Raw genomic sequence first — 23760 nt, 5'->3', positions numbered from 1 at the left:
TCTCTTAACGGCACACCGGCAGCGCCGAACCAGACTGCAGCTCAGCCAGCATATCGTCGCTAGCCTTCTGAGAAATCATAAATGTCGGCAGAGACGGGAACACGCCGGGGATGCGAGCAAAGGCGCTGGCATCGACGACGCGCAGGCCGCTGACACCGCGGACGCGGAACTTGGAGTCCAAAACGGCCATCGGGTCGTTGTCGGCGCCAATCTTGCACGTCGACGTCGGGTGATGGCCGAAGGTCTGCTTGTGGATCCAGTCCTCGTCCTCCTTGCCGCAGTAGCCGTTGGCGTCGGGACCGCCGGGGCGCGTGCAGGGCGGTTCCGTGGGAGTGATGCCGACGCGGCGGTACACGGTGCGGATCCAGGCGACCGTGTCCTTCATGGCCTCGAGGTCGTACTCGGCGCCGTGGGCGTAGTGGTTGAAGTTGATCTCGGGGGTGTCGGTGGGATCGGCGCTGCGCAGCTTGACCCAGCCCTTGTTGTTGACGCTCGAGCCCTTGACCATGCTCACGCCGTAGGCGTTCCACGGGTCCGGCGGCACGCGCACCGCGTTGTTGGGCCAGAAGCCGCGGAACAGGAATCCCGGACCGCCCATGAGGAACATGTCGCGCTCGCCGTGCGCCGGGTGCAGCGTCTTGTACATGGCAACGCCCGCGATGCCGGAGCCGGCGTTGCCAGTGCCCACGATCGGCATTTCCTGGTTGTCCATGAGGTTCTGGCCCACGCCGGGCAGGTCCTTGATGACGGGGATGCCGAACTTCTGCAGCTCCGTGGCGTTGCCGATACCGCTGAGCATGAGCAGCTGCGGCGAGTTGAAGGCGCCGCCCGAGAGGATGACCTCGCGCCTGGCGATGGCGGTCCGCTTGACGCCCTGCGCGTTGCCGGTGTTGCGGGCATCAGCCTTGTAGAGCGAGCGGCCGAACAGGTACTCGACGCCCGTAGCGCGGGGCGCGCCATTGGCTCCGGCGCAGCGAGTGCCGGTGGTGTCGAAGAGCACCTTGGTGGCAAGCGAGGTGAGCGAGATGGTCAGGTTGGCCCGCTGCTGGACGGCAGCGTTGATGTACTCGCGCGCGCTGTAACGCTGGCCGTTGGCGTACTGGTGGTTGACGAGGCCGTAAATGCTGGACGTCTGGTCGCGCGTCGGTGAGATCTCGTTGGGGTCCCGGATCAACAGGTTCGACATGCTCATGGTCAGGTTCCAGTCGCGAGCGTACTGCTCCATGACCCGGTTGCCCTGCAGCGGGCTGATGCGCGACTGCGACATGGTTCCCATCTGCGTCTGGAACCACCCGTCGAAGCCGTGGTTGGGGGTGCCGCGCGGCATGTAGTTATTCTTCTCGATCTTAGTGAAGATCTTGTGCATGTTCTCGGCCCTACAAGACGGGGACTCATGAGTAACTGCTGCCTTCACAGGGGGGTCGGTGTTGTCTTGGTAAGCTGCTTACCGCCAGCTGTCATCTCCCGTCACCTCAGCATGGTAGTTCCAATCGCTGTCGCTCGGAAGCCAGGCCACCATGGCGTTGATCATGGACGAGCCACCCAGGGTGGCGCCACGAGGGTAGTAAACGCCCAAGAGCTTGGAGCCGGCCGGGGCGCCGCTCTGGCCAACCCAGTACCGGCCATCGGGTGTCAGCCAGGTGAGATGGCTGTAGGTGTTGTCGCGGGGGTCGCCCTCGGGATAGTGCTTGACGTAGAAATCCCAGGTCACCGTCGGCGAGTACTGGCCGAAGCCACCGCTGGGGCTGTTGTCACCGGCCTCGAGCAACAGGGTCGAGTAGCCGGCGAGGGCCAAGTTGGACGCCAGGATACCACCACCTGGACCGCTACCTACGACGATGTAGTCGTAGACAGCTCCGTCGGGTGGAGGGGTCTGGGCCGCAACAAGGCGGCCATGGAACGCTCCAATGGACACCAGCGTGCCCAAGAAGGCACCCCGCTCTGACTTTCCAAGCAGCTTCATGTCTGGACGAGTCGTACGCTGGACAGCAGCGAGGAGAGTGCAAGACTATCCTCTTCAGGAGCTGGCAGCAAGGGGGCGCACATTCTTGTACCTTTCTTCCAAGCTCGGGCCTAGAGAGACTGCAACGTTCCCCGCGATGTATGTACGACTCTCCCCTCCTTGGTCAATATATTCGGCATCATGTATCCGAACTTATCCGCTCACAATGTTACGACCGTTGACGCCGTCGAGACTTCGGTTGGATCCTTCATCAGTCATAGATGGATGCCAAGCCCGGTACACCTACGGGGATCGGATTCCGAACGGCGCGGAGGAAATGGGACGCGTACCTGCTGCCGGGCGGCTCGGAGAATTGCCGATTGGCAGAGGCTGGTCCTCTCCCGTGGCTGCTTAGCATATGAATAATATCTGGTAGGCACTCATAGAGGATCGACAAGCAATTCCCCTCATGGAAACTGTGTGGAAAGCCAGAAGACAATAACACCGTAGGACTAGTCTGATGGATCATCCGATCCTTTCACTGTGAGTTGTGTTGGGCCTTGGATAATACTTGAGAAGGTTACGACCGAATATCTACCGTTGTATCCCTGAATTTACAATGCCGGCTGCAATGAACGGGCAGGTTACATCTAAGCCTCGGGCACTGACTCCGGCCTGGGGTTCCAGCGAATTGGGCGATTAAAAAGCTCCAGGGCAAATAGCCGGAACTTCCAGACAACGAAACGACGTGATGGCCTCGAGGGGGGTTAATTCCCAGTTGAGAAGGACCTTGGCTACTGCTTTGAGTATCTCGGATCCTGCCAGTTGCTTCAAGGAGACGCTGCCCCGAGAACATTACTCTGCCTATCTTTCGATTGGCCGGAGGTATTCTGCCAGGGACCCAAAAGAGCTCCCCGTGACGATCGGCAATTATTATATGGATTATTATGAGGAATGCATAATATCCCTCCAAGGAAGTATTATGGACGGCCATGGCTGTGGCATGAGTGGATAATGACCACAGACCTGGCCAGTTCTTTCGCAGAAATATCACCGAGAATGGCATCTCCCTTTTGAATGACTAAGCGTCGACAACTGTTTATTTGACTTTGTTAGTTCCTGGTGTTGAATAATGGACATTATGGAGTATATGGTTTAGAAGACTTGAACTTTCTCTAGACGCGGGTCCTCGAGATGCAGCCAGGCAAAATGCATGTCACCTGTGCGTCCTCACTCACGATGAGGGACCGGACAAATGAACCAGATTGTTTATGCCGGGATATATACCCGGGGATGCTCGTTCTAGAAGCTCTCAAATTATTCCTCGTAAACCTGGTGCCCGGCTTCCCCTGCGCGCCCATATTACACTCCGTCCAGCAGTGTATGACCCAGCCGAGCAAATAGGATTCTACGCTCTGCAATTCCTGGTTCAAGAGTCCAAAATGAGTGGTCTACTATTGCATCTCAATGACCGGTGCTGTCTTTCACAGTGCCGAAGAAGTGGTGCAACATTCCTTTCCACCATTAAAAGGTAGTCCGTGTTTTCATACCCCCGGGAAAGCCTCATGAGATAGAGATTGTTAGTCTTGAACTCGTGTCATCGTAAGTTAACAGTTATCTCCAGGAGCAGAATTCCACCCCTAACATAGTAGCTAAACAACGATACAGGGAGTAACTTATACGAGGGCAAGCTCACAGAGGGCATGGAAGTGATAATATGTGTGTTGTGTATGGAGCTTGAGGAACGGAAGTTACCTTAAGACAATTAAAACGACACGCCAAATGATGTAGAGGAGAAAATCTTGACAAAAGCTGTTTCAAGGGGTCAGGAACGACGACATAACTTCAACAGAAAAGCAGGCATACTTCGCTTGGGAGATTTCCCCGGACACTCCTTGCAAAGAGCTTGAGGGCATTATCAGTATTACAAAGCCCGATTCTCATACTATTAATAGTTCTACCTATAACTGTACTGGTTTCAAGCCGACTAACAAGGGGACCTAGTTTTGAAGTTGCATTGTAGAAGGAACGGGATTACCGGAGATAATAGATCACATCCCAAACCCTTCAAGGCCCGATTAACTCCGAATTTACACAAAGAGTCAGCATAAGGTAGTGTTTCTTCGAAGGATCAACAAACCTACCACTAGGAGTGGAAGCGAGCGGCTTCAAAGGGGATTAGACGGCCATTGTCTGAAGAATCTGACAAATCCAAGCAACCTAGCTCTTCTGTGCCGCATCTGTTGTGCTACCCAAGCTCCAGTGCGAATAGAGTCAGCTCACCAATATTCGATCACCAAAACTGGAACTAGGTAACTACAGCGATGCGCACGCAATCGACGGGCTATAGGTTGATAATTGCATCATCCATGATGCCTAGTCGCTGACAAATGATACGACGAGATAATTAGTCGACGTCAAAAGAATGTTGGCATGTTGACGCCTTCAAATATAAAAGGACCTTCTCCATGTTCCGTTCTTGCACCGAATGCACCCTTGAACACACCATCCAAGCACTTCTCTACTCACCAAACTAGCAAAATGTCCAACCCCATCCCCAACCTTGCCGCGTTCATCCCCTCCCCGGGGGCTTCCCTCATCCTCCAAGAACGCCCCATCCCCTCCCCCGGCCCGGGCGAGCTCCTCATCCGCAACCTCGCCCTCGCCATCAACCCCATGGACTGGAAACGTCAGTCCTTCAACTTCGCCATCCCCTCCTACCCGGCCATCATCGGCACCGACATCGCCGGCGTGGTCGTCGCGGTCGGGCCCGACGTCACCACCTTCAAGCCAGGCGACCGGGTCCTGGCTGCCGCGCCAGAATTCGTGACGCAGAACCCGGACCATAGCGGGTTCCAGACCTACACCACCGTGCTGGCGGGTGTGGCTGCGAAGATACCCGAGAATGTCAGTCTTGCGGAGGCGGCTACGCTGCCCGTCGCTGTCGCCACGGCGACGATAGCCGTCTTTGACGTCCTCGGTCTCCCCGTCCCGAGCAGCAGCGCGGAGGGCAGCAAGCCTGCTACTGCCTCAGGCACGGCTACGAATGCAGGTATTCTGGTTTGGGGAGGCGCGTCTTCGGCCGGGTCGGCAATAATCCAGTTTGCGCGCCTGGCCGGGTTGACCGTGTACGCCACGGCGTCGCCGCAGCACCACGCGTGGCTGCAAGGGTTGGGCGCCAAGGCGGTTGTGGATTACCGCTCGCCGACCGCGGTTGAGGAACTTCTTGCGGCAGCGAGGGAGGTGGGTACGCCGATCACGCTCGCTGTTGACGCCATCGCGACTGAAGAGACGCTTGCGCTGGTGGGGCAGGTTCTGGAACGATCCGCGGAGGTTGAAGGGCAGGCAAAGACGTTGGCTCACTTGTTGCCCTGGCCGGATGCGCTGGCCAAACCTGAGGGCGTGAGGACTGAGTTTGTCGCTGGAGGGAGGATCTGGAAGGAAAGGTTGGATTTTGGGAGGTTGGTGTTTAATGAGTTGCTTGGCAAGTGGTTGGAGGGAGGCAAGGTGGTGCCGTCGAAGGTCCAGGTTGTTGAGGGTGGCTTGGGAGGATTGCAGGCTGGCATTGACCTGGTCAAGAAGGGAGTGAGTGGCGTGAAGGTTGTTGTCGAGCTTAAGGAGTACCTGAACTAGGTGAGAAGTTTTCAACGGACAGCTGGGTGACGACACCAGGGATTGACGGATATCACTTCAAGTCTCTTACACTTCAATCTACCACCATAGTTCATCACAGGTACCAAGTCATCATCTGGGAGATTTGTTGTGGGAAGGTCGTGTTGTGTGCCTATTCCGTATACACAATTCTCATTCCAGGGTATCAATTTGCCTTCATCATTTAACCAACATAGACTTTCCTCAGCCATAAGTAGGTACCCATCCATCATCCTCATACCAAGAATATTAATACCAATACATACAAGAATTGAAGTCAATTTACCGTCCCCATGCCGCCTTCTCTCCCGACCTCCCCTGACTATTGGGTTCGGCAAACCCCGTGACCCCAAATCCTCCCCTCACAACGGTGCTCCCGCGCTCGACGCCCATGCTCACCTCGTGAACAACGTGGACTTCGAAGGGGTTAGCGCGCAGACCGTCCTTGGCCGCCGCCGAAGTCGGGCTGAGCTCAACATCGCTGCCGTTGACCGACACGGACGACTCCTCGGCCATCTTGCGGTCGCGCCGGGTGCGACTGGCCTGCGACTCGAGCGCCGAGGGGTTGTTGCCCGAGACGGTGCCACGGCCGCCAGTGCCGCTGCCCGACATGTTGTAACCGTAGGCTCCCTTGTTGGAGCGTCCCAGGGATGAGTTCAGGTTAGGGAAGAAACGGGCGAGGAGAGGCCGCATCGTTGGCAGGCAGGCACAGGTGACGGCCGAGGTCAGCTCGGCAACAGACCACAAGCCGGGCTCGACATTCTCCCAGGGGAAGTCATCGAACATCTTGAGATAGCGGATACGAACGATGGAGACGATGACAGTGCTGTGGTGTTAGGTTAGTCGACTACGTTATCCAATATTGGGAAAAGGAGTGATCCTCACAAGAAACCCAGGGAGAAAATGCCGATCAGCATCAGCCTGGAGGACTTTGCCAACTGCAACTTCCAGAGAGCCGGCAGGGGAAGGCAGAAGACCGCGACGTCGGTGATGATGTTTCCGGCGGCGTTGATATACCACTGCGGGATGTTGGGAATGCACTTGGCCTCGATGGTTTGGTCCCAGAAACCTGAGATGGGGTTGCATGTGAAGATGCCGACCATGACCTGGGAGAATGCCCAGCCGCCGACGATGAACATGCTGACCAGGTAGACGATGCGCATATGCTGCACCGCCAGCACGCGGTAGTATTGGAACAGGAACGTCATCTTGAGGAACATCAGTCCCGAGCAATACATGACGATGGACACATAGAAATCCTGGGTGTGCGTGTCAGCGCCTCACTCTCTGGGAGCCTGGAACACTCACCCGCAGATACAACGGAATGTTCTCCAGTTCCATGACATAGATGTGCCGGCCCAAGCCATACTTGGTCATATGGCCCACGGCGATGCCGGTGCCGTACACGGTGAGCTGGTGACGATCATGTCGTGTTAGCTAGAGCTAATCTTGACAGTCATGATGAATGGGCATGTCAAAGTTGTTCAGAGTTGCTTCATTGGGCACACACCAATCCAATAGCACAGAGGTAGTCATCGATGCCGAGCTGCTTGATTATGACACCGCGGGTCCAGAAGCGCAGGGCGACCATCAGAGTGGACCAGAGACACAGGAAGATGACGACGCCGACGATGGTGCCGCGTCTGTCATCTGTCAGGGCGCCGGGCGGCAGTTCTGGAGCTTGGGTGGCGTCCATGGTAGACGGCGGGTTCGTGCCACGTGGGCGCAGGCGGAAGGATTGCAGGAGGTCGCAGGTCAGGTCGAGGATGGAAGGATCCTTGGTGGTGGGTGGAAACGGCCAAGAGCAGAGCGTCTTGGTATATCTTGGTATTGACAGGAGGTAGCAGTGAGTGCCCTGTGATGCCCGGCTAGTGTCGAATGGACGGAGCTGGCGGCGCAGATCCTCCAAGACTTCGCAATTCCCCATCCCAGAGACATTGGGCATCCTCTGGGGTTTTTGAACTTTCAGGTTTGTGCGAATGCCGACCCCTAATGTCCACTCATCCTCGGGAAGACGGGGCTCGAGCTCACGGTCGCGATTGGGGAAGCGGAGCCATTGTGACCTACTTGTCCCTGTCTGCATGTGTTGGTTATCGCGAGGACATACTCCACAGCATGGTTGCTACGTTCTACGGTGGCGAGGATACCATGTTGGAGGTACGAGCGTGATGCCCTTGCAGAAGCGAGGGAGATGGTCCAAGTCCACGGGGAGATCTTCGGAGGTAGCGTACTGTCATGGTAGTAGTATGTCTGCAGGTACTGAACTTACATACGACCTACTCACTCATGCATCTCTGCGGCCTTGTCAACTCCTGCCAAAGTACTGTGGCACAAAGGGAATGTTGTAGCGTAGCGTCGCGCTGAGGCAGGCCCAGGCATTGGCCACGCTGCTCCACCGCCGCCCGGGGCAACGTTAGTGTACGCTACTAGTCCAGCCCAGTATAGGCTGGTAAGCAGCGTTGAGGTCTGTGCTCAACTCGAGGATTGCTCTGTATCAGTCGAGGTCAGATGGCTAGCAACCTCGACCACAACGCGGTCTTCAAACCCGACGGTCCTGGGACCTGGTTAGTGTGTTGAAACCAAACAAAGTGAGCTGGGGCAAAAGGCGCGAGATGTTGCCCATTCTCAGGCAAGCAGAGAAACCAGTCGAAACCAGCGTGTCGGAAATCGTGCCCGGCGGGGGCCCGGTCTTCGTAGCGCCCTTCACAGAAGGCTACGGGGTCGGCGGGTGGAACCCCCAGCATTGCCGATGTCCGTGCGAGCGATGTTTCCGAGCCACATGTTGCCGGGTTTTTCCCCGCAGCCATCGCCCGAGGCCAGTTTGTTGCGTGGTCCGTCATGCGATCGTCCCAGAAAGTGCTCCAGCCCCAACCCGGTTTGCTACGATACCCCTTTTTCTCTCCCCGTGATGTGATCGTCAGGTACCCGGGGGGATGCGGCTCTCGGGCTCGAAGAAAGCTCCAGAGGCACGTGTGTACAATGTATGCGGATGCATGTAAACATGCAAGCATACAATTCGTCAATCCCGCCCACCATCACCACCACGAGGCTGATGAGCCGCAGAACAGTTCCCGCGCTACTCCGTACGGAGCTAGCGCAGCCACGAGGCAGCGTGGTTAGTGTAGCCGCGTTCGGATTCGCATGCCTTGCCTGTCCCGTCAGCCACTGCAGCCGTGAACCGTGTGAGCTGTGAGCCGCGAGCCGAGGGCTTTTGTCCAGAGAAGACGTGCTCTCTCAAACCCTTGCACTGGAAGCCATCCCGCAATGCCACCACCCGCACCAACTAGTTATGGACCCCTGGACCCCTGGACCCCTGGACCCATGGAACCATGGAACCATGGAACCACGACGAGCCGTTCCCTTTCCCGAGCCATGCCCGGCTATTTTCAGCAGTTTTCTGGAATGGAGTGACCCTTTTGGTGCTGCCCACACCGAACTATGGTGGCACCATGCTACGGTACTCCAGAGAAATGGGACTGTTGGGGCCAGGTGCTGCTCGATGGAGCAGCAAGGGCTGGTTTAATTAAACATCAAGGCTCGTTGTAGACCTGCGACAGTCCAAGCAGAAGAAAGGGGGTCCGCAATTCCCGACCTTATCGCGGCGAATGTTGGGATTTTAAATCCAACGATATAACCCGCGATCCGGTGGTATTGCGCCTGTTCCAGATCTTTGGCTCAGCAGCAGCCTTTGGGATCCAAGGTCGTCTCTCGCGCATCCGTCATGACCCTCAAGCGCCTTGTCGTGCTGGCCCTCGCCAGCAAGCTCGTTTCGTGCGTGCCCGCGCCCACGGACGAGCCCAATGAGCCCGTGCCCACGGACCTCCCCTCCGACGAGCCGACCGAGGACATCGCTAGCAGCTTCGTCTCGGATCTGATCGCGAACCTCACGCAGGCTGAAGAGCCTGAGACCACCAATGAGAAGCGCGGCCTCTTCTCGTGCAAGCAGGATTCCCTCACTGTCAACCTGGGATATGCCAAATACCGGGGCTACTACAACGCTTCCACTGGGCTGAACTATTGGAAAGGGTGCGGACGCATTCCCCTCCTCAAACCCGCGCAATATTACCATCAATTGTTGGAAAACCGGTGTTAACACTCAACAGAATTCGCTATGCCGCCCCTCCCACAGGCAACCTCCGGTGGCAGCCGCCGCAGTCTCTGCCCCTGAAGTTCAACCCGCCCGTCACGGACGCGTATGAGTTCGGGCCCATCTGCCCGCAGGCGATGCCCTCGCTCCCCGTGGCCCCTCACATCCCGGGTAACGAGGACTGCCTCTTCCTGAACGTCTACGCTCCTGCTGGTGCCAAGAACCTGCCCGTCCTTGTCTACATCCACGAGGGTGGCTACGGCTATGGCGATGGCCGCCGTGACATGACCGACATCATCAATGCCAACGACAAGGGCTTTGTGGCCGTCACCATCCAGTACCGGCTTGGTGCTTTCGGTTGGCTCTCGTCCAACGAGGTGAAGCAGAAGGGCGTCGTCAATGCTGGTATGCTGGATCAGGCGCTTGCTCTCGCCTGGGTGAAGCTGCACATTTGCCAGTTCGGTGGTGACCCGAGCCGTGTCACCATCTCGGGCGAGTCGGCCGGCGCCGGTTCCGTCATGTACCACGGCATCGCTCTTGGTGGCAATCTCGGCACTCTTCTCTACAAGCAGGGCATCGCTGCTTCGCCGTATCTCCCCTATCAGTACAAGTACAACGACCCGGATCCGACCAGCAAGTACTATGCCTTCTCCCAGGCGGCCGGCTGCCCGAGCAGCGGCAATGTGTTCAACTGCCTCAAGAGCAAGGACACCGACACCCTCCAGCTGGCCAACTACCAGGTCACTCAGTCGGTGCCTTTCGGCTACTGGTAAGCCCCCAACCCGGTTACCATCTTATTACCAATGCGTGAATCTGACCCATTCTCTCCCAGGGCGTTCGGTCCCGTCACCGATAACGTTTACATCCTGAACCGCCCGGTTCAGCAGATGGCGACCAAGAAGATGAACGGCAACAAGCTGCTCGTGGGCCACACCGCCAACGAGGGCAGCCTCTTCGTTCCTCCCGGCATCGTCACCGAGGCTGATCTCCTGGGCTGGCTCCAGTCGGCGCAGCTCAAGAACCTGTCCCCCGCTCAGATCAACACCGTGCTCGCCGCCAACCCCAACAGCGCCGACACCGACCTGAGCGCCCCCAAGTGGGACACCCTGGGCAACAGCGGCCCCACCGCCGTCGAGATGTCCCAGGATGCCAACGGCCAGCAGCAGCGCGCCTTCAACATCTACGCCGAGGCCACCTTCGCCTGCCCGGCCTTCTGGCTCGCCTCGTCCTACAGCAAGCCCGGCAAGGCCGCCTACGTGTACCAGTACAGCGTTCCCTTCGCCTCGCACACCTCCGACCTGGGCGCCTACTTCGGTCCCCAGGAGCCCAACCACTCGGACGACTTCGCCCTGGCCTTCCGCCGCATCTGGGGCAACTTCATCCGCACGGGCAACCCGTCCATCGCCGCACCCATCGCCAACGGCGCCGCGGCTCCCAACCCGTCGGCCCCGCACCCGGCCTCCAACTGGCCCGCCTGGAGCGACGCCCAGCCCAAGTTCGTCAACCTCAACATCACGGGCGGCACGCCGTACCAGGCCCCGACCTTGTATGGCACCTTCGTCACGCAGTACGCCCAGCCGGGTCTCCAGAACGCCATCAGCGTCGTCTCGGCCTCCAACTGGGAGGGCGGTCGTCTGTCGAGGTGCGATGTCTACAAGAGCCTCGCGCCGAGCATCCCGATTTAATTTCTTACTCGCTTCGGTGGTGATGGGGGAGGAGTAATTGTGTACATTTTTATAGCAAGAATACCCAGGAGATAGAGCCAAGATTAATTGCTAATCTTGTTGAACTCCATGCTGTCCATATTACGTCCCATGTCTTGCATCTGATTGACAAGCCATTGAACTGAGCCATTATTGCAAAATGTGTGGATGTATGGCTCCACCCTGTCGCAGACAGTATGGAAGCGTCCCGACATGTTCCTGACTAGTATGGAGGTGTTTTCATAATCTTGGAAGGAAAAGGTTCGCCGGCAGAAAGATTCCAGTTTGTGAACAGTGGGACACTGAAGCGAGCACTCACCGCCTGAGTACCTGACGTATACTCGATCATGTCTACACAGTCTAGCCAAACGCAGCGAAGTCGGGACATCAAAACCGATCACTGCTGTTCAGCGTGCGCTTGCTTGGCAGTCGGAGAATGCCGTGATGACACCACTCCAGACAACCAGGAACGACATCCAACATGGGCAATTGAGTCAGCCACATGTCTCCATTTGAAAGTTACTTGGTAGTCAGCTCCCCGTATGATCATAATCCAAAGATGCAGAGACATGTGTTTCCTCCCCCGTGTCCCGTACACAGCTTCATGTGTCTGCCACTCATCCTGACGTTGCTTCCCATCCATCCCCACGGACAACGCAGGCCACTGATACTATACAGAAACGTAGACAGAGAACCTTCAATAACCCCATACCTCCTTTACTCCATTCGCCTGCATTAACTAACAATGGACCGTTTCCTTCGATTGCTCGGGGAATTTCCGGAGTGTCTTCTCCCTCTTTTTTGACCTTTGCCTCCCACATCATGAATGCGACTTCGCAGACATCTCGTGCCGGGAAATGGCTCTCCGGAGTGGCTTTTGGCTACTCTGGCCACGATTCCTCGAGGATCCATCCGCTTGGTTCCGAGAACATAAAACAATAAACAACCCCAAATCTCTCTCGACAGCCGTCCATCATCAACCCGCCAACCCAACCCTCATCCAACCTAGGCATAATAGTGTGTTGTTATTGTTGTTGTTGTTGCTGGCGGCGGTACCAGCATCGGTTCTACCGGCTCAACCGGTTCCACCGGCTTCAACCGCGGCGAATGCGTCATAATCTCCACCGCATCATTCCCGCCAATCTCGACGGCATTCACCGGGTACGACGCCGTTTGTCCCTTCTCGCTCGGCATGATCTCAACCGCCATTTGCCCGCCAATCTCGACCGGCTCCATCTGCCTGTTCCATTGGTACGCCATGTCGGGATACATGGCGTTGTTGGTATACGTCGTCGAGGACATGCCCTCTTCGGACCCCGGTCCTGACGCGGTCGCGGCGGCCGTCTCGGTCGCCTCCTCGCGCCCGGCCAGACGGCCCAGGCGGAAGACCAGGAACAAGATCCCTGCTAGGACTAGCACAGCGAGCGGGATGCCGAGGCCCAGACCGAGCTTCAGCGGGAGTTGCGGATCGGAGGACGCTGCCGCCGTCTCGGGGTCGTCGGAAGACGCATCGGCGTCAGGATCCGAACTCGACCCCGAAGTGGGCGCGCCGGGGGACGCCGAATCGGCGTTCGAGCCTGTGGCGGCCGATGAGGAGGGTTGTGTCGTGGTCACGACAGTACTTTGCGTCTGCGTCGTCTGGGTGCCGGCGGAGGTGGGGGCTGCCGTGTGAACGGTGGCGTTTTCGGCGAACGGCAGCAGCGTGTATCTCGACTCGTAACCCGGCAAGGGCGGATACCGGGTGAGCGCGCCCGTCGCACGGGCCGAGACTACATTGCCGCTCTCGTCGAGGAAGATGCCCAGGCCGCGCTCGCAGCAGTAGGGGTCGTTGTCGCAGCAGAAGCTGCCGTCTTCGCAGGTCTTGACCCTAGGATAGCGTTCTTCTTCGTCTGCGGGTGCGAAAAGAAAACACGCGGCATGTCAGCCCGGCGATGAGATGGACGACGGCACCGTCCCAACCCCCCGGGGCGGTGCTGGCTTACTGTACATGCAGATCTGGGCGCAGGTCGGGTCCCAGCCTTTCACGGCGCAGGGTCCGCGGACGGGCTTCGAGGTGGAATTGGGGTCTTCGTCAGCAGTGCAGAGGCGGTTCGAGAGACATGTCGATTTCGGCCCGCAGCAGGCGTTGGAGCCGGGGCACCGCGTGTTGTTGGGCGAGAGAGTCCCATCGAACTTGTAGCAGTCGATGAACTGGGCGTTGCTGGGAGCGATGGCGTTGTTGAAAAGGACCACAAAGGGCAGCACGGCGAGGGCGAAGTTCAAAAGTGCCCTCACCGACCGAGGGGTCCGCGGCGACGATGATGATGAGGCGGCCATGGCGAACAGAGCTCGGAACTCTAATGACGTTAGACAACAGCCACTCACGGTGGGCTAATGCCGTGAAACGTGTCACCGGGTGACCCGACCCAGAGCCTCAAAAGTCCAGAACGGCCAAAAACATGGGTCAGCGACGGAGAAGGATTCTGACAGCGCGCAGGCAGCTACCTCGAATTTATGAAAGCATCACCAGCGAGTTTCCCCCGGGAGCTGGAACCAGTTCCACCCCTGCAGCCCCTTGTTGATCCCACGGGTGTGTCCATGGTTGTTTTCCGAACCTAAACCAAAATCTCGTCTCGCTTGAGCCCCTGCTTTAGGCACGCGCTTTTCGCGCTTGGCAGAGGCACAGGGGACGGAGACAGACCGGAAGATTTGGGCCGCCCAAAACCACCACTTGGCGGAGAGGAAAAGAGAGTGTGTGGTCCTCGGGACGGTCCACGATCACAACCTATAACCGGTGTCAATTCATCCATACTATAACCCGCCCGTACTAGGACCAACAGAAGTGGCGGTTCGTGGGGAAAATACACTAGTAGTAGACCAGAAACATAGGTTTGCCGTGCGGCGTAGCCGTCGAGCAGCCGTAGATGTAGCAGTGCATGCTACCATGGACTGCGCCAAGTCACAAGCCGTTCGATGGCTGCTGACAGGCGTCTGTGGCGGTGCGGCAACGGGGCCAATCAAGCCCCAGAAAGGACCGCGATAAGCGGCCGTTGGTCTGGAACAGGCAGGTTCCCCGAGATCGATGGTGAGTGTGTGATCTCCATCAATGGCACAAGAAACCTGAGCATTAAGCTTTTCTGCAAATTTCGCCGGCGTCACTGCGGCGTGATATGTGACGTGGAGGTCGAATCCATGGATGGGCTCGCAATAGTGTATGTACGGTGGGAAAACGTGGACACTCTGTATTGAGTTATAAGAGGCGAACAGAACAACCTGGAACCTGAACAGACCACCTCAGGTCAAGCAGCTGCAGATAGATGCAGGTTGTGTGTGGCACAAAGCTGGAAGAAAGGAAGGAAGGTCCAGACCTCCATAAGAGGCCCCCAAGGCCTGGATCGGGTACCGGTACCTGCGGCCGGTAACGGGCCGGGCTCCGACCGGGGACTCGCACCCGGGATCCAAGCTCCTGTCATGCGCCAAGCTGCTCTGCCGATTCCTTCACCGACGTGCATGGCTTCTCATGCAATCCAGACCACCATATAGGTGCTGGGATGCACAGCGGCGACGGGTAGTCTATTTCGACATCCCCAAATCACAATAAGATGGGTTGTATTGGCTGTTCGCTCTCCGACCAACCGCATGCATCTCCCCAGCAAAGCAAACGCCCAGCCAAGCTGGTCTTCAGGTTCCAAACCTCATTTGAAAAGTTTTGATGTTTTTGCCGTGACTTCCCGCCTATTCCCTGACCACTGTGACATTCTCACAACAAAAGAAGAAATGGACAAAAATAGAAAAATTGAGGCATCGCTGCCGGGAATTGAGCCCGACGCGGGGGTCGAACCCGCAACCTTGAGATTGTGACCTCTTTTAAGAGTCTCACGCTCTACCGATTGAGCTAGCCGGGCCTGGCTAGTTCCTCTCGTGATTTGTTGGGATGCACGACCGGGGTAGGGCTAGTTGAAGGCGCGACCCAGTACTGCCAGCACCTGGGGGACTGTCAACTATCGAGGAGCAAAGATTTTGGGGTCTTGTGGTGTAGTAACTGAAGATATTCCCATGGAACGACAAATTATCGTTGCGGGAGAGCCCAGTCATCATGCTGAGGTGGGATAATTTGAGAGGATGGAGTCTTGCAACCATCATCACGCATCATCCTTGACGGTGCAACACCCACACAGACCCAACATACACTCAGATATGTATGATATGTATGTTGGACATACTATTGCCAACAAAAGGGATACAATTGTATTCATGCAACGCCTGAAATCATGCCCAATGGGTATCCAACATGCAAGCAATCTGCGAGCCCCAGTCCAATCTCACCCAGTACCAACTCTGCCTATCCCCAAGACCTAGAGCCTGAGATGACTGGTATAGGTCATTGTGCAGCCAAATGACGCCCACACCGAACCCTCAGTCGCACGCCACCATGTGTGGTGGCCACGAAACCCATAATGCAGTGGCCGAATCCATCCGCTTGACAACCATATCTGCCAAGCTGCGCACCAAGATAAAAACAAGTATGCAAGCAGGTAAATATACACGCCTAGCCAAACCTCCAACCAACTCATGGCTTCGGCTTCGACCTCGGCATCGGCTTCTCTCACGCCGCGCTGCTGCTGTGTCGTGGCCTCTTGCGGGCGCTTCCTGGTGTAGCACCGGGGTGCATCTTTTCGTTGCGCTCGCGACGGAGCTTTTCGTCGAGCACGCGCGCTGGAAGAAGATACCGTTAGCATCACCAGAACCACGCCCCGGACCAAACAGACCAAGAAAAGAAAACATACTAAGCACGTCGTAACCAAACTGGGGAAACTCGAGGCACAAGTCCCTGAACTCCTCCTCCGCCTCGGCGCGGAGCGTGTGCGACCTCGTGGCCCAGAAATTCGCAATCGGCACGCGCACCGCCGTGTCGTCCTTGGACGTGTTGGCGTAGACGTAGCGCGCGTACGCAATCTCGCCCTTGGCGGTCGAGTTGACGCAGTGGATCTTGTTGGACGCCAGGCTGCGCAGCGACGACAAGCCAAACTTGCCCGCCAGCGTGTACACGCGCGCGTGCTTGAGCAGCTGGTCGCCCGTGAGATCGACGTCGGGGATGCTCGGGTCCTTCTCCAGCGCGCGCTGCCCGGGAACCTTGCGCGGAAAGTAGTCGCCCGTGTAGAGGTATTCGAGGAAGCAGCCCATGGCGTCGACATCTTCGTCGGGGAGCTCGATCTGGCGGGGCTGGGATGGGGGTGAAAAGGGCTCGTCAACATTCATCCAGCTCACTTCAACAAGCTCTTGTGCGCAGCGCATTATGCAGAGCGACACATACGCTACCATCATCCGCAAACGAGGCGCACGCTTCGGCAAAGAACGGACTCTTGACTAGCAATCCCTGATGCGCAGTCAAGATGGTCTCCTTGTCCCCTGACCCGACAAGCAGCGTCACTATTGGTGTGGCGAGGTACTGCGAAAACGACACCCGCGGCGGCGGCTTCTCTTGCACCCGATCATCCTCTGGACCTCCCTCGGCGAAGGGGAGGTCGGCACTCGGATTTACGGCGCCTGTACCACCAGCAGCGGACCCCGACGCAGTGGCAGAGGTCTCGCCCCCCTCACCCATCTCCACGTCCTGGGCGGCTGTACTGCTCGGGGCAAGTGCATCCTCGATCATCTCGTCGTTGAAGCTGTCGGCCATGATTACGGTGGGGGTGGGGGTGGTGTCAATTGGGATGAACGGTCAACGAGTGGTGGTTTGGAGCAAAGGGTGACGCAAAGGGGAGAAGCGAACGGGGGAGCAGCGACGACGCTGGCAGGCAGGATTCGGGAGCAAGTACACGGTAAAAGAACCTGGAAGCTACACTCGATATGCGCGATGCGCAGTTGGGAATCAGAATCAAAGGAATGTCGAGGGTTGGAACAAACCCGGGCTTGGAGGTCTGGAAGCCTTGCTGTCGCAAGAACACTGTCAAGCAATTGAAAACGGTCGGACAACCTGGAAGCTGGAGCTTGCACCGCAGCAACCAGAGCTTAGACAGAGGTACCCCTGTTCGAGCTTCTCCCCTTGCAGCTCCAGGCACAAGCACTTGGAAGCAGGCAGTTCAACATCACAACTCAAGATCATGAGGAAAATGAGCTTCACATAATCACAAAATTAACTGGGTATTAATTACGGTTGCTCCGTCTAGAATCCCCACAAATGCTTCTTCCCCCGACCTGATGAATGACATAGATGTACACATGTAACACAATGGAGACCTTGACTCCACTCAATATCCATCCTCCGCCTCATCTGCCAATTCATAAGCTCTTCGCAACCACAACCTCCTTCGTCCCCGTCTCGGTCCTGCCCCGCGTCCTCCGCCTGCCGCGCTGGGCTTCACTGGCCTCCTCATCTCCCTGCGTCTCCTCCTGGGTCGTCGCATTTGAACCCGACCGACGCCAGAGCTTTCTCCCGCGTGCCCTCGCCTCATCCTCGGGGTGCAGGAAGCGGTTCACAATGCGGTGGTCGAGAATGCGCTCCTCTTTGTCATTTTTCCCGTCCGGAGCGACCTTGGGCCACACATAGCCGTAGAGCTTCGAGTGACGCTCGCACCGGTAGCAGTTGGCGCGTGTGTAGTAAGCGTCCTTCTGAACGAACGCGCCGCCGCAGTTGGTGCAGTGAATCCAAGCCATATGAGGCTCTGAGAGCAGCAGCGGCGTCAAAGTGTAGTCGCCGGGGACGCGGTACTTGCGCGGTGGCTCGGCAGCGTGTTCTGAGGCTCGGCGTTTCTCGATCTCGTGGGAAGGTGGCTCAGAGGCACTGACGGTTATCGAAGGGCCATCCTCGGGGGTGGGTAGGTGCGAAAGTGGGTTGGGTTCTTCAGACTCCGGGGTCGGTAGTTGCGGTTCAGCCGATCCATCGGTGTCCTCTGGCGACTTGGACCGAGATGGAGCTTCCTCCTGGCCAGTCGACGCTTCGTTGTGTTTCTTGGTCTTAGAGACTCCTGTCTGGCGTTCTGTTGAGCCGGCTCCGCCGTTCTTAACCGGCGAAGGATCGGGAGACAAGATCGCGGGCTGAGAAGGCTGCTCGGATTCTGGAGTCGTCGCAGTTGAGTCGCTCGTCTTGTTATCATCGAAGTTGTTGCTGCTCGCACTAGCGGCAGTCTCGCTCTCAGAGCTGGCCTGAAGCAGTCCTGGACCTAGGGAAATAGGTGGGATCTGTTGGTTTGTCGTCTTTACTTTCTTGGCCGGTGTGACAGGCGGCGAACTAAGGCACGCGGTATCGAGGGTCCGTTTCTTGGCCGGCGTGGCTGACTCAGATGTTGGGACTGGCTCCATGGACTCTGTAGAGCCTCGCTCGTTGAGTTTCCTGCGCTTGTGTTGCGTCTTGAGGACCTTGGGGCGGATGTCTGGGGTGACTGATGGGGTTCGAGAACCAGCGGCGAAACTCGTGCTACGGTCTCGCTTCCTCTTCCTCAGTGCATAACCCTGCGATTGGTCGGCGCTCTCTATGCTCCTCCTCACCGCGTTGACGCCTTCAGGTTGCCTCCATCCGTTGGCGAGGTTGTCCTCGCAGGTCTGACACAAACACTCGCAGTTGTTCTCGCCGAAGTAGCTCTCGCTGTACGTGATGGTGATTTCCTCCCCCAGCTCGATGTCGCGCGTTGCGTAAATCTCAATCCCTGCCTGGCCGCGAGTAACAAGCCGGGCATTCGCGTTACAATCGTGGTTCGCGAATCGAGCGGGTCCCATGAACAAACTTGTCTGCTTGCGGCGGCTGCTGATGATGAGGCTAAAGTCCTTGTTCCGCTTCGCAAGCTGCTCCTCGTCCTCAGGTGTGACCGTCACCTGGATGCCCGCGAGGTACTTGATTGGCTCGTTGCGTTTGATAAATCGACGAGCGGTGACGCTCGCCTCATACGAGTCGATGGTGTATCGGTTGGTCGCATTGACCTCGAACGGACACTCCGGCAGGTACACGGCCATGTACCGGCGCATGTGGCTCTTGAACTCCTCGCGCTCGTTGGCTGTCTTGAGCGACTCGTAAAACTTTTTGAGGGCTTGAGTCGCCAACAGCTTCTCCTCCGCAACCTTCATGTCTGGATTGACAATGAGGTGCGTCTGGATCAGCTTGGCGACTTGCTCCTCATTGACGCCCCGAGAAGGCCGGTATGACGGCCGGTTCTTGGGGATGGTCGTCCAGTAGTATGCCTGTGGAATGGTCAGACCGAAGTTGCTCAACACTTTGTTGAGGGGGAAGTACTCACATGGTCGATCAAGACATCCGTGAGGATGTCATCGTAGGCGGCAAGCTGCGAGAACGTCAGCGCCGGCCGCTTTGACGACGACGTCGCCGGCGCCATCTTGGTTGTGGTCGGGGGAGGCAGGAGAGAGCGCGCAAGAACTTTTGAAAGTTAACGAAGAAAAAAAGTCGAGGCGGCAGCGGCGACGATTTCGAAGCCGGGCGTTGACTTTGTGTCGGATGTTCGTGTTGTGTGAAAAAGTGAGAAATTTAGAAGGTTAGGTCGGCGGGTGAACGTTTTATTCGCAAAAGATCGTCAATGCTCCAAGTGCGGGAAGGAGCTAGGGACCGCCTTTCGTCTGATTGTTCAGGATGCGAATTGCGGAATTACAATAGACAATAGCGCACACAGATGCTGAAGAGAAATTCGAATTTTCTGCACCGGTCCGGTTCTCGTTCTTTAGATTTTCTGAGGTGAAATAGCACTGTCGAAGAAGGGGCCAGCCCAAGTCATGCATCGACATCCACAACAGCCTCGACCTTTCGTCATTCACCACAACCTGCCCTCATCTCTCAGCTCACAAAGATCGGATGAAGGATCCCGACGACTGTTTGTTGGAGGTCCAACTGTGAGAGTGAGTCAGGGGAGGTGAGGTCAAGGCGTCGCAGAACGGGCAGACTCAAGATTGGACATGGAAAGGGGGATGTGCAGCGAGAAGACGCAGGGTGAGATGGAGGAGACATGCGCATCTTTGCTTCCATGTTGCTGGCCCCTTCCCACATGGCTGTTGCCCCGGAAATTGGGGGGCTAGTGATCGCAGGCCGGACAGGGAGGGGACTGATCGATTTGCGCTGCGTACCTGATTGGCTGCGCTGGACGGCTTCAGCCAAGGACTCCCCACTCCATTCCGTCCCCAGTTGCAGGTGGATCCATTCCCTTTGCATGACCCCTGCCTTCTGCGTCTGCTCAGCTGGAGGTTCACCGCCCTGCTTATGTAAGCCTCCACCATCGAACATTTTCAGGAAAGACTGGCAATTGGTGGAGGGCAGAAAGTGGGCTTCAACGTCGGACGTTGAACTCAGAGAGGACCGCCTCAGTTCGACTTCACCTATCCACGGCAGGCCGCGGCCGCAGAGTTCCACGAGCAAGATGATTCAATTAAAGGTCGGTGCGATTGTTATTTCTCTCTATATAGCTCGTCGAAATGCCGGAAGACCGTCGTCTTCTGGGAGTGTTGAGAATCAGCTAACATTGAAACTTCCAGACACTGCTCAACTGCATCGACAACTCGGGCGCGGCCATTGTCGAGTGCGCCATGGTCATTGGCCAGAAACGGCATGCCTCGATCGGTATGTGCCTCGCCGACCTCACCCGATGGCCAGTCGGGCTCTAGTCCGGAGCTCAATCGGTTCTCTATTGGCACCCCTCTTCGGATCCCTCATGCCGGCGCCCAAGACGAACCTTCACCCAGTTTACTAACCAGAATGTAATAGGCGACCGCATCGTCGTCGTTGTCCAAAAACAGCGCAGCGCCAACGCCGAAGGCATGGCCGGCGCTGGTGCCCCCAAGGTCAAGCGCGGCGACATCCGGCATGCCGTGGTGGTCCGGACCAAGCAGCCCGTGCAGCGCCGGGACGGCAGTGTGATCCGATTTGACGATAACGCATGTGTACTCATCAACAAGGCGGGGGATCCTATCGGAACACGTATCAACGGCGTCGTCGGGGCTGAGCTGCGCAAGAAGAAGTGGAGCAAGATTCTGAGTATGGCGCCCATGCAGGCGTAACGAATACAAGACGGGCATGACGGGAATTGCGTTGGTCTCTAAGTCACATGTGCGATGTGATGATGAGGGAGGGTGAGGTGTTTGGGTCCCGGTTGATAGACACGTCTGGTTCACAAATATCCCGAGGCGGACGGCCATCTCATGGAAACGGCGTTTTCGTGTATACTACTTGTACAAAATGCAATGGGAAATAAAAGTCGACTCATGATGCATACCCTGACGGAGCGCCGGCACTGGGGAGACCCCCCGACATGTATGAGATGGAAACAAACGCTGCCCAAACCACCATGCAAGAGCTATCCCACCCGCTTAACGCCGACCGTAGTATTCCCCTCACTTCCGATAACCGCAAACCCCAGAAGCAAACGCCCAAACTACTGGAAAATGTTTCCGCAGTCGCAGCAAACATAAAAGAGTTTCTGTGTCGAGTCAGCAGCGATTCTTGACCTGAGCTAAGAACGAGTGATGTTACTGACCATGCCCGTCTCGGCGCTGCGTTGCTGTGACTGGAAGTAGACTGCTTCGTGATACCCGCAAGCCGGGCAGCTCTTCTTGGACCTTGGCAGCTAAGGCAGGCTTCTGTCAGCCCCTGGCCATTCGATGCTCCAAGACCACATCTGAAGACGTCAAAAAGGAAAGCAAACGCAATGCCAACGCCAGGCCCATTCGATGTCGTGTTCGTCACAGAAGATAATCCTTGAAGCCGTGGATGCGTGTTTCGGATGAATGCTATTAGGTGGGAGTTATCGAGGTGCCGATGAGTCGCTTCATTCAGCCATGGGCGGCTGCCGAGACAGATGGTTGGTGAAGAACCGTGGGGACCAGGACAGGTGACGGTTTCGCATCCGCGTCGACCTCCGCTTTCACCACTTCCTCCAAGCCCAGCATGTCCTCGGGATGCAGAATGGCCCCAAGCTCGTCAAGGCTATCCCCGGTCCAGGTAAAGATCTCGACATTATCAAGGTCGACATCGATGTCCTCAAGATCGGAACCTAGGTCACAGCCAGCGTCGCTACCGTTGTCGACGACCATATCGGGGATGGAGGGTACGGGGCGAAGAACAGGCGATCCCAGGTCGAAAGGGCTGCCGCATGTGTCGCAAGTAATGATGTCGCCGCAAGTGAGGCAGGAGGAGACAGTGCCTGTCCATGACAAGTCCGACGTCTCAAGGTCCGGAGCGATACTAGGAAAGGAAGGAAAAAAGCTACCCACCGTAGGATCGCTACCGACGTCCTGTGTGACGCCCGCTGTCTCTCCGGCCGCGTTGTTCATCGTGTTCCGGAAAATGCATGATGACGTCGCCTCCTCGGAGTAGTTGCAGGTACGGCACGTGAACATGAGCTTGCGCTCGGCCTCATCTTCCTTGGGGTAGAGCATGTTGCTGCACTCGGAGCAGAAGCGGAAGGTGATCTGCTCAACGGGGTTCTTGCGGTCGCCGCCTGAGGCGGAGGGTGCCGGAGACGACATGGTTGGTGATGGTCGGTCAAAGAAGGTACTGGACTGGTAAGAGAGGCAGGCGATGTGGGTGATGATGGCCCTCTGATGGATGCCTCTGAGCCTGTTTGGATGCGCGAAGCGTAATGAGCGATGAGTTCGCAACTATCGCAGAGCGAAATGATGAACCGGATATGCAATGGATGCAAAGCGCTCTGCCTGGGTTGATGATTTTGTGTGATAAACTTGATGGAAGTGTGGGAAGGGGGATGGAGTTTGGGCGGGGAGAATAAATGCAGAGGATGTCAAGTTCTGGGCGACTCGACGAGGTCAAAGAGAGAAAAGGTCCGTGGAGTCCTTGGGTTAGGTACCAAGTTCTTGACGTACCTGGAAAATAGAAAGATCACCTCAGTCGTAGGAGCAGGTCGGTGCCTGGATGTGTTGCTCACGGTTCCTGCTTTCCTCAGCGGCACGGCCTGATGGCAGCGGATGCACGTCACAAGCCAACGGAAAGAGGACGGATCCACCCCAGTGGGTCCTGCTTCGATGGATGGACATCGCTCAGCCGCTCCCAAATATCACCTGTTGCAATACTCTAGTACCTAACGGAGGAAAACAGTAGAGAATTTATTCCAAAATCATCAAATAAAGCTCCGTTCAACTCCAACCCCCAACGGCTTTAGGGACCTATGCAGTCTGATTCTGTCTTGTGTGTCATGGTTGTTCCGTTTCTTCTTCGTCTTCGGTCCCTGTCCATGATGAATGCCCCGACGGGAGCCTCAGCCTCGCTGCTCAACCGCACCTGATGCTCTCCTGTTTCATTGGAACCTGAATTCCGCGCCTAATTCTTCTGGTTATTTCCGCCTGTCAGTCAACTTTGTCGGATGACATGACGGCAATTGCAATGCCCAACTGACTGCATCACATTTTGGAGAATGCCGTCTCGTGACGAGGAAAGCTGCCCGCAAGGC

At 56.9% G+C, this 23760-nt stretch overlaps 10 protein-coding genes and 1 non-coding gene across 11 annotated transcripts; 4 read left to right on the top strand and 7 right to left on the bottom strand.

The window, feature by feature from the left end:
* Nucleotides 1-4: 4 nt before the first annotated feature.
* VTJ04DRAFT_4000 (uncharacterized protein) lies at nucleotides 5-1963 on the bottom strand (the record flags this gene model as incomplete). Its single annotated transcript, XM_069361963.1, has 2 exons — nucleotides 5-1376; nucleotides 1449-1963. The coding sequence occupies 2 exons, from the start codon at nucleotides 1961-1963 to the stop codon at nucleotides 5-7; spliced, it is 1887 nt and encodes a 628-aa protein (XP_069222520.1).
* Nucleotides 1964-4483: 2520 nt separating this feature from the next.
* VTJ04DRAFT_3999 (uncharacterized protein) lies at nucleotides 4484-5575 on the top strand (the record flags this gene model as incomplete). Its single annotated transcript, XM_069361959.1, has 1 exon — nucleotides 4484-5575. The coding sequence occupies one exon, from the start codon at nucleotides 4484-4486 to the stop codon at nucleotides 5573-5575; it is 1092 nt and encodes a 363-aa protein (XP_069222519.1).
* A 300-nt stretch (nucleotides 5576-5875) lies between these two features.
* On the bottom strand, nucleotides 5876-7676 carry VTJ04DRAFT_3998 (uncharacterized protein; the record flags this gene model as incomplete). The annotated part of the gene is made up of 4 exons (XM_069361958.1): nucleotides 5876-6419; nucleotides 6479-6852; nucleotides 6902-7006; nucleotides 7104-7676. The coding sequence occupies 4 exons, from the start codon at nucleotides 7674-7676 to the stop codon at nucleotides 5876-5878; spliced, it is 1596 nt and encodes a 531-aa protein (XP_069222518.1).
* Nucleotides 7677-9314: 1638 nt separating this feature from the next.
* VTJ04DRAFT_3997 (uncharacterized protein) lies at nucleotides 9315-11365 on the top strand (the record flags this gene model as incomplete). The annotated part of the gene is made up of 3 exons (XM_069361957.1): nucleotides 9315-9619; nucleotides 9697-10449; nucleotides 10513-11365. 3 exons carry the CDS (start codon nucleotides 9315-9317, stop codon nucleotides 11363-11365), a joined length of 1911 nt encoding a protein of 636 aa, XP_069222517.1.
* Nucleotides 11366-11885: 520 nt separating this feature from the next.
* On the top strand, nucleotides 11886-12325 carry VTJ04DRAFT_3996 (uncharacterized protein; the record flags this gene model as incomplete). The annotated part of the gene is made up of 2 exons (XM_069361956.1): nucleotides 11886-11909; nucleotides 11984-12325. 2 exons carry the CDS (start codon nucleotides 11886-11888, stop codon nucleotides 12323-12325), a joined length of 366 nt encoding a protein of 121 aa, XP_069222516.1.
* Nucleotides 12326-12388: 63 nt separating this feature from the next.
* On the bottom strand, nucleotides 12389-13699 carry VTJ04DRAFT_3995 (uncharacterized protein; the record flags this gene model as incomplete). Its single annotated transcript, XM_069361955.1, has 2 exons — nucleotides 12389-13272; nucleotides 13366-13699. The coding sequence occupies 2 exons, from the start codon at nucleotides 13697-13699 to the stop codon at nucleotides 12389-12391; spliced, it is 1218 nt and encodes a 405-aa protein (XP_069222515.1).
* Nucleotides 13700-15182: 1483 nt separating this feature from the next.
* VTJ04DRAFT_t38 lies at nucleotides 15183-15267 on the bottom strand. The gene has a single exon. It is a non-coding gene; the product is annotated as a tRNA-Lys (tRNA).
* A 701-nt stretch (nucleotides 15268-15968) lies between these two features.
* On the bottom strand, nucleotides 15969-17042 carry VTJ04DRAFT_3994 (uncharacterized protein; the record flags this gene model as incomplete). Its single annotated transcript, XM_069361954.1, has 3 exons — nucleotides 15969-16078; nucleotides 16150-16585; nucleotides 16677-17042. The coding sequence occupies 3 exons, from the start codon at nucleotides 17040-17042 to the stop codon at nucleotides 15969-15971; spliced, it is 912 nt and encodes a 303-aa protein (XP_069222514.1).
* Nucleotides 17043-17644: 602 nt separating this feature from the next.
* Nucleotides 17645-19689, bottom strand: VTJ04DRAFT_3993 (uncharacterized protein; the record flags this gene model as incomplete). The annotated part of the gene is made up of 2 exons (XM_069361953.1): nucleotides 17645-19537; nucleotides 19594-19689. The coding sequence occupies 2 exons, from the start codon at nucleotides 19687-19689 to the stop codon at nucleotides 17645-17647; spliced, it is 1989 nt and encodes a 662-aa protein (XP_069222513.1).
* Nucleotides 19690-20718: 1029 nt separating this feature from the next.
* Nucleotides 20719-21355, top strand: VTJ04DRAFT_3992 (mitochondrial 54S ribosomal protein uL14m; the record flags this gene model as incomplete). Its single annotated transcript, XM_069361952.1, has 3 exons — nucleotides 20719-20733; nucleotides 20834-20918; nucleotides 21063-21355. 3 exons carry the CDS (start codon nucleotides 20719-20721, stop codon nucleotides 21353-21355), a joined length of 393 nt encoding a protein of 130 aa, XP_069222512.1.
* Nucleotides 21356-22126: 771 nt separating this feature from the next.
* VTJ04DRAFT_3991 (uncharacterized protein) lies at nucleotides 22127-22822 on the bottom strand (the record flags this gene model as incomplete). The annotated part of the gene is made up of 1 exon (XM_069361951.1): nucleotides 22127-22822. The coding sequence occupies one exon, from the start codon at nucleotides 22820-22822 to the stop codon at nucleotides 22127-22129; it is 696 nt and encodes a 231-aa protein (XP_069222511.1).
* Between the last annotated feature and the right edge of the window lie 938 nt (nucleotides 22823-23760).

The sequence above is a fragment of the Mycothermus thermophilus genome (genome assembly GCF_041956435.1).
Source record: "Mycothermus thermophilus strain CBS 625.91 unplaced genomic scaffold VTJ04scaffold_2, whole genome shotgun sequence".
In the NCBI taxonomy this organism is placed as follows: domain Eukaryota; kingdom Fungi; phylum Ascomycota; class Sordariomycetes; order Sordariales; family Chaetomiaceae; genus Mycothermus; species Mycothermus thermophilus.
The sequence above is the reverse complement of the archived record's forward strand: the minus strand, read 5'-3'. Positions and strand labels throughout refer to the sequence as shown.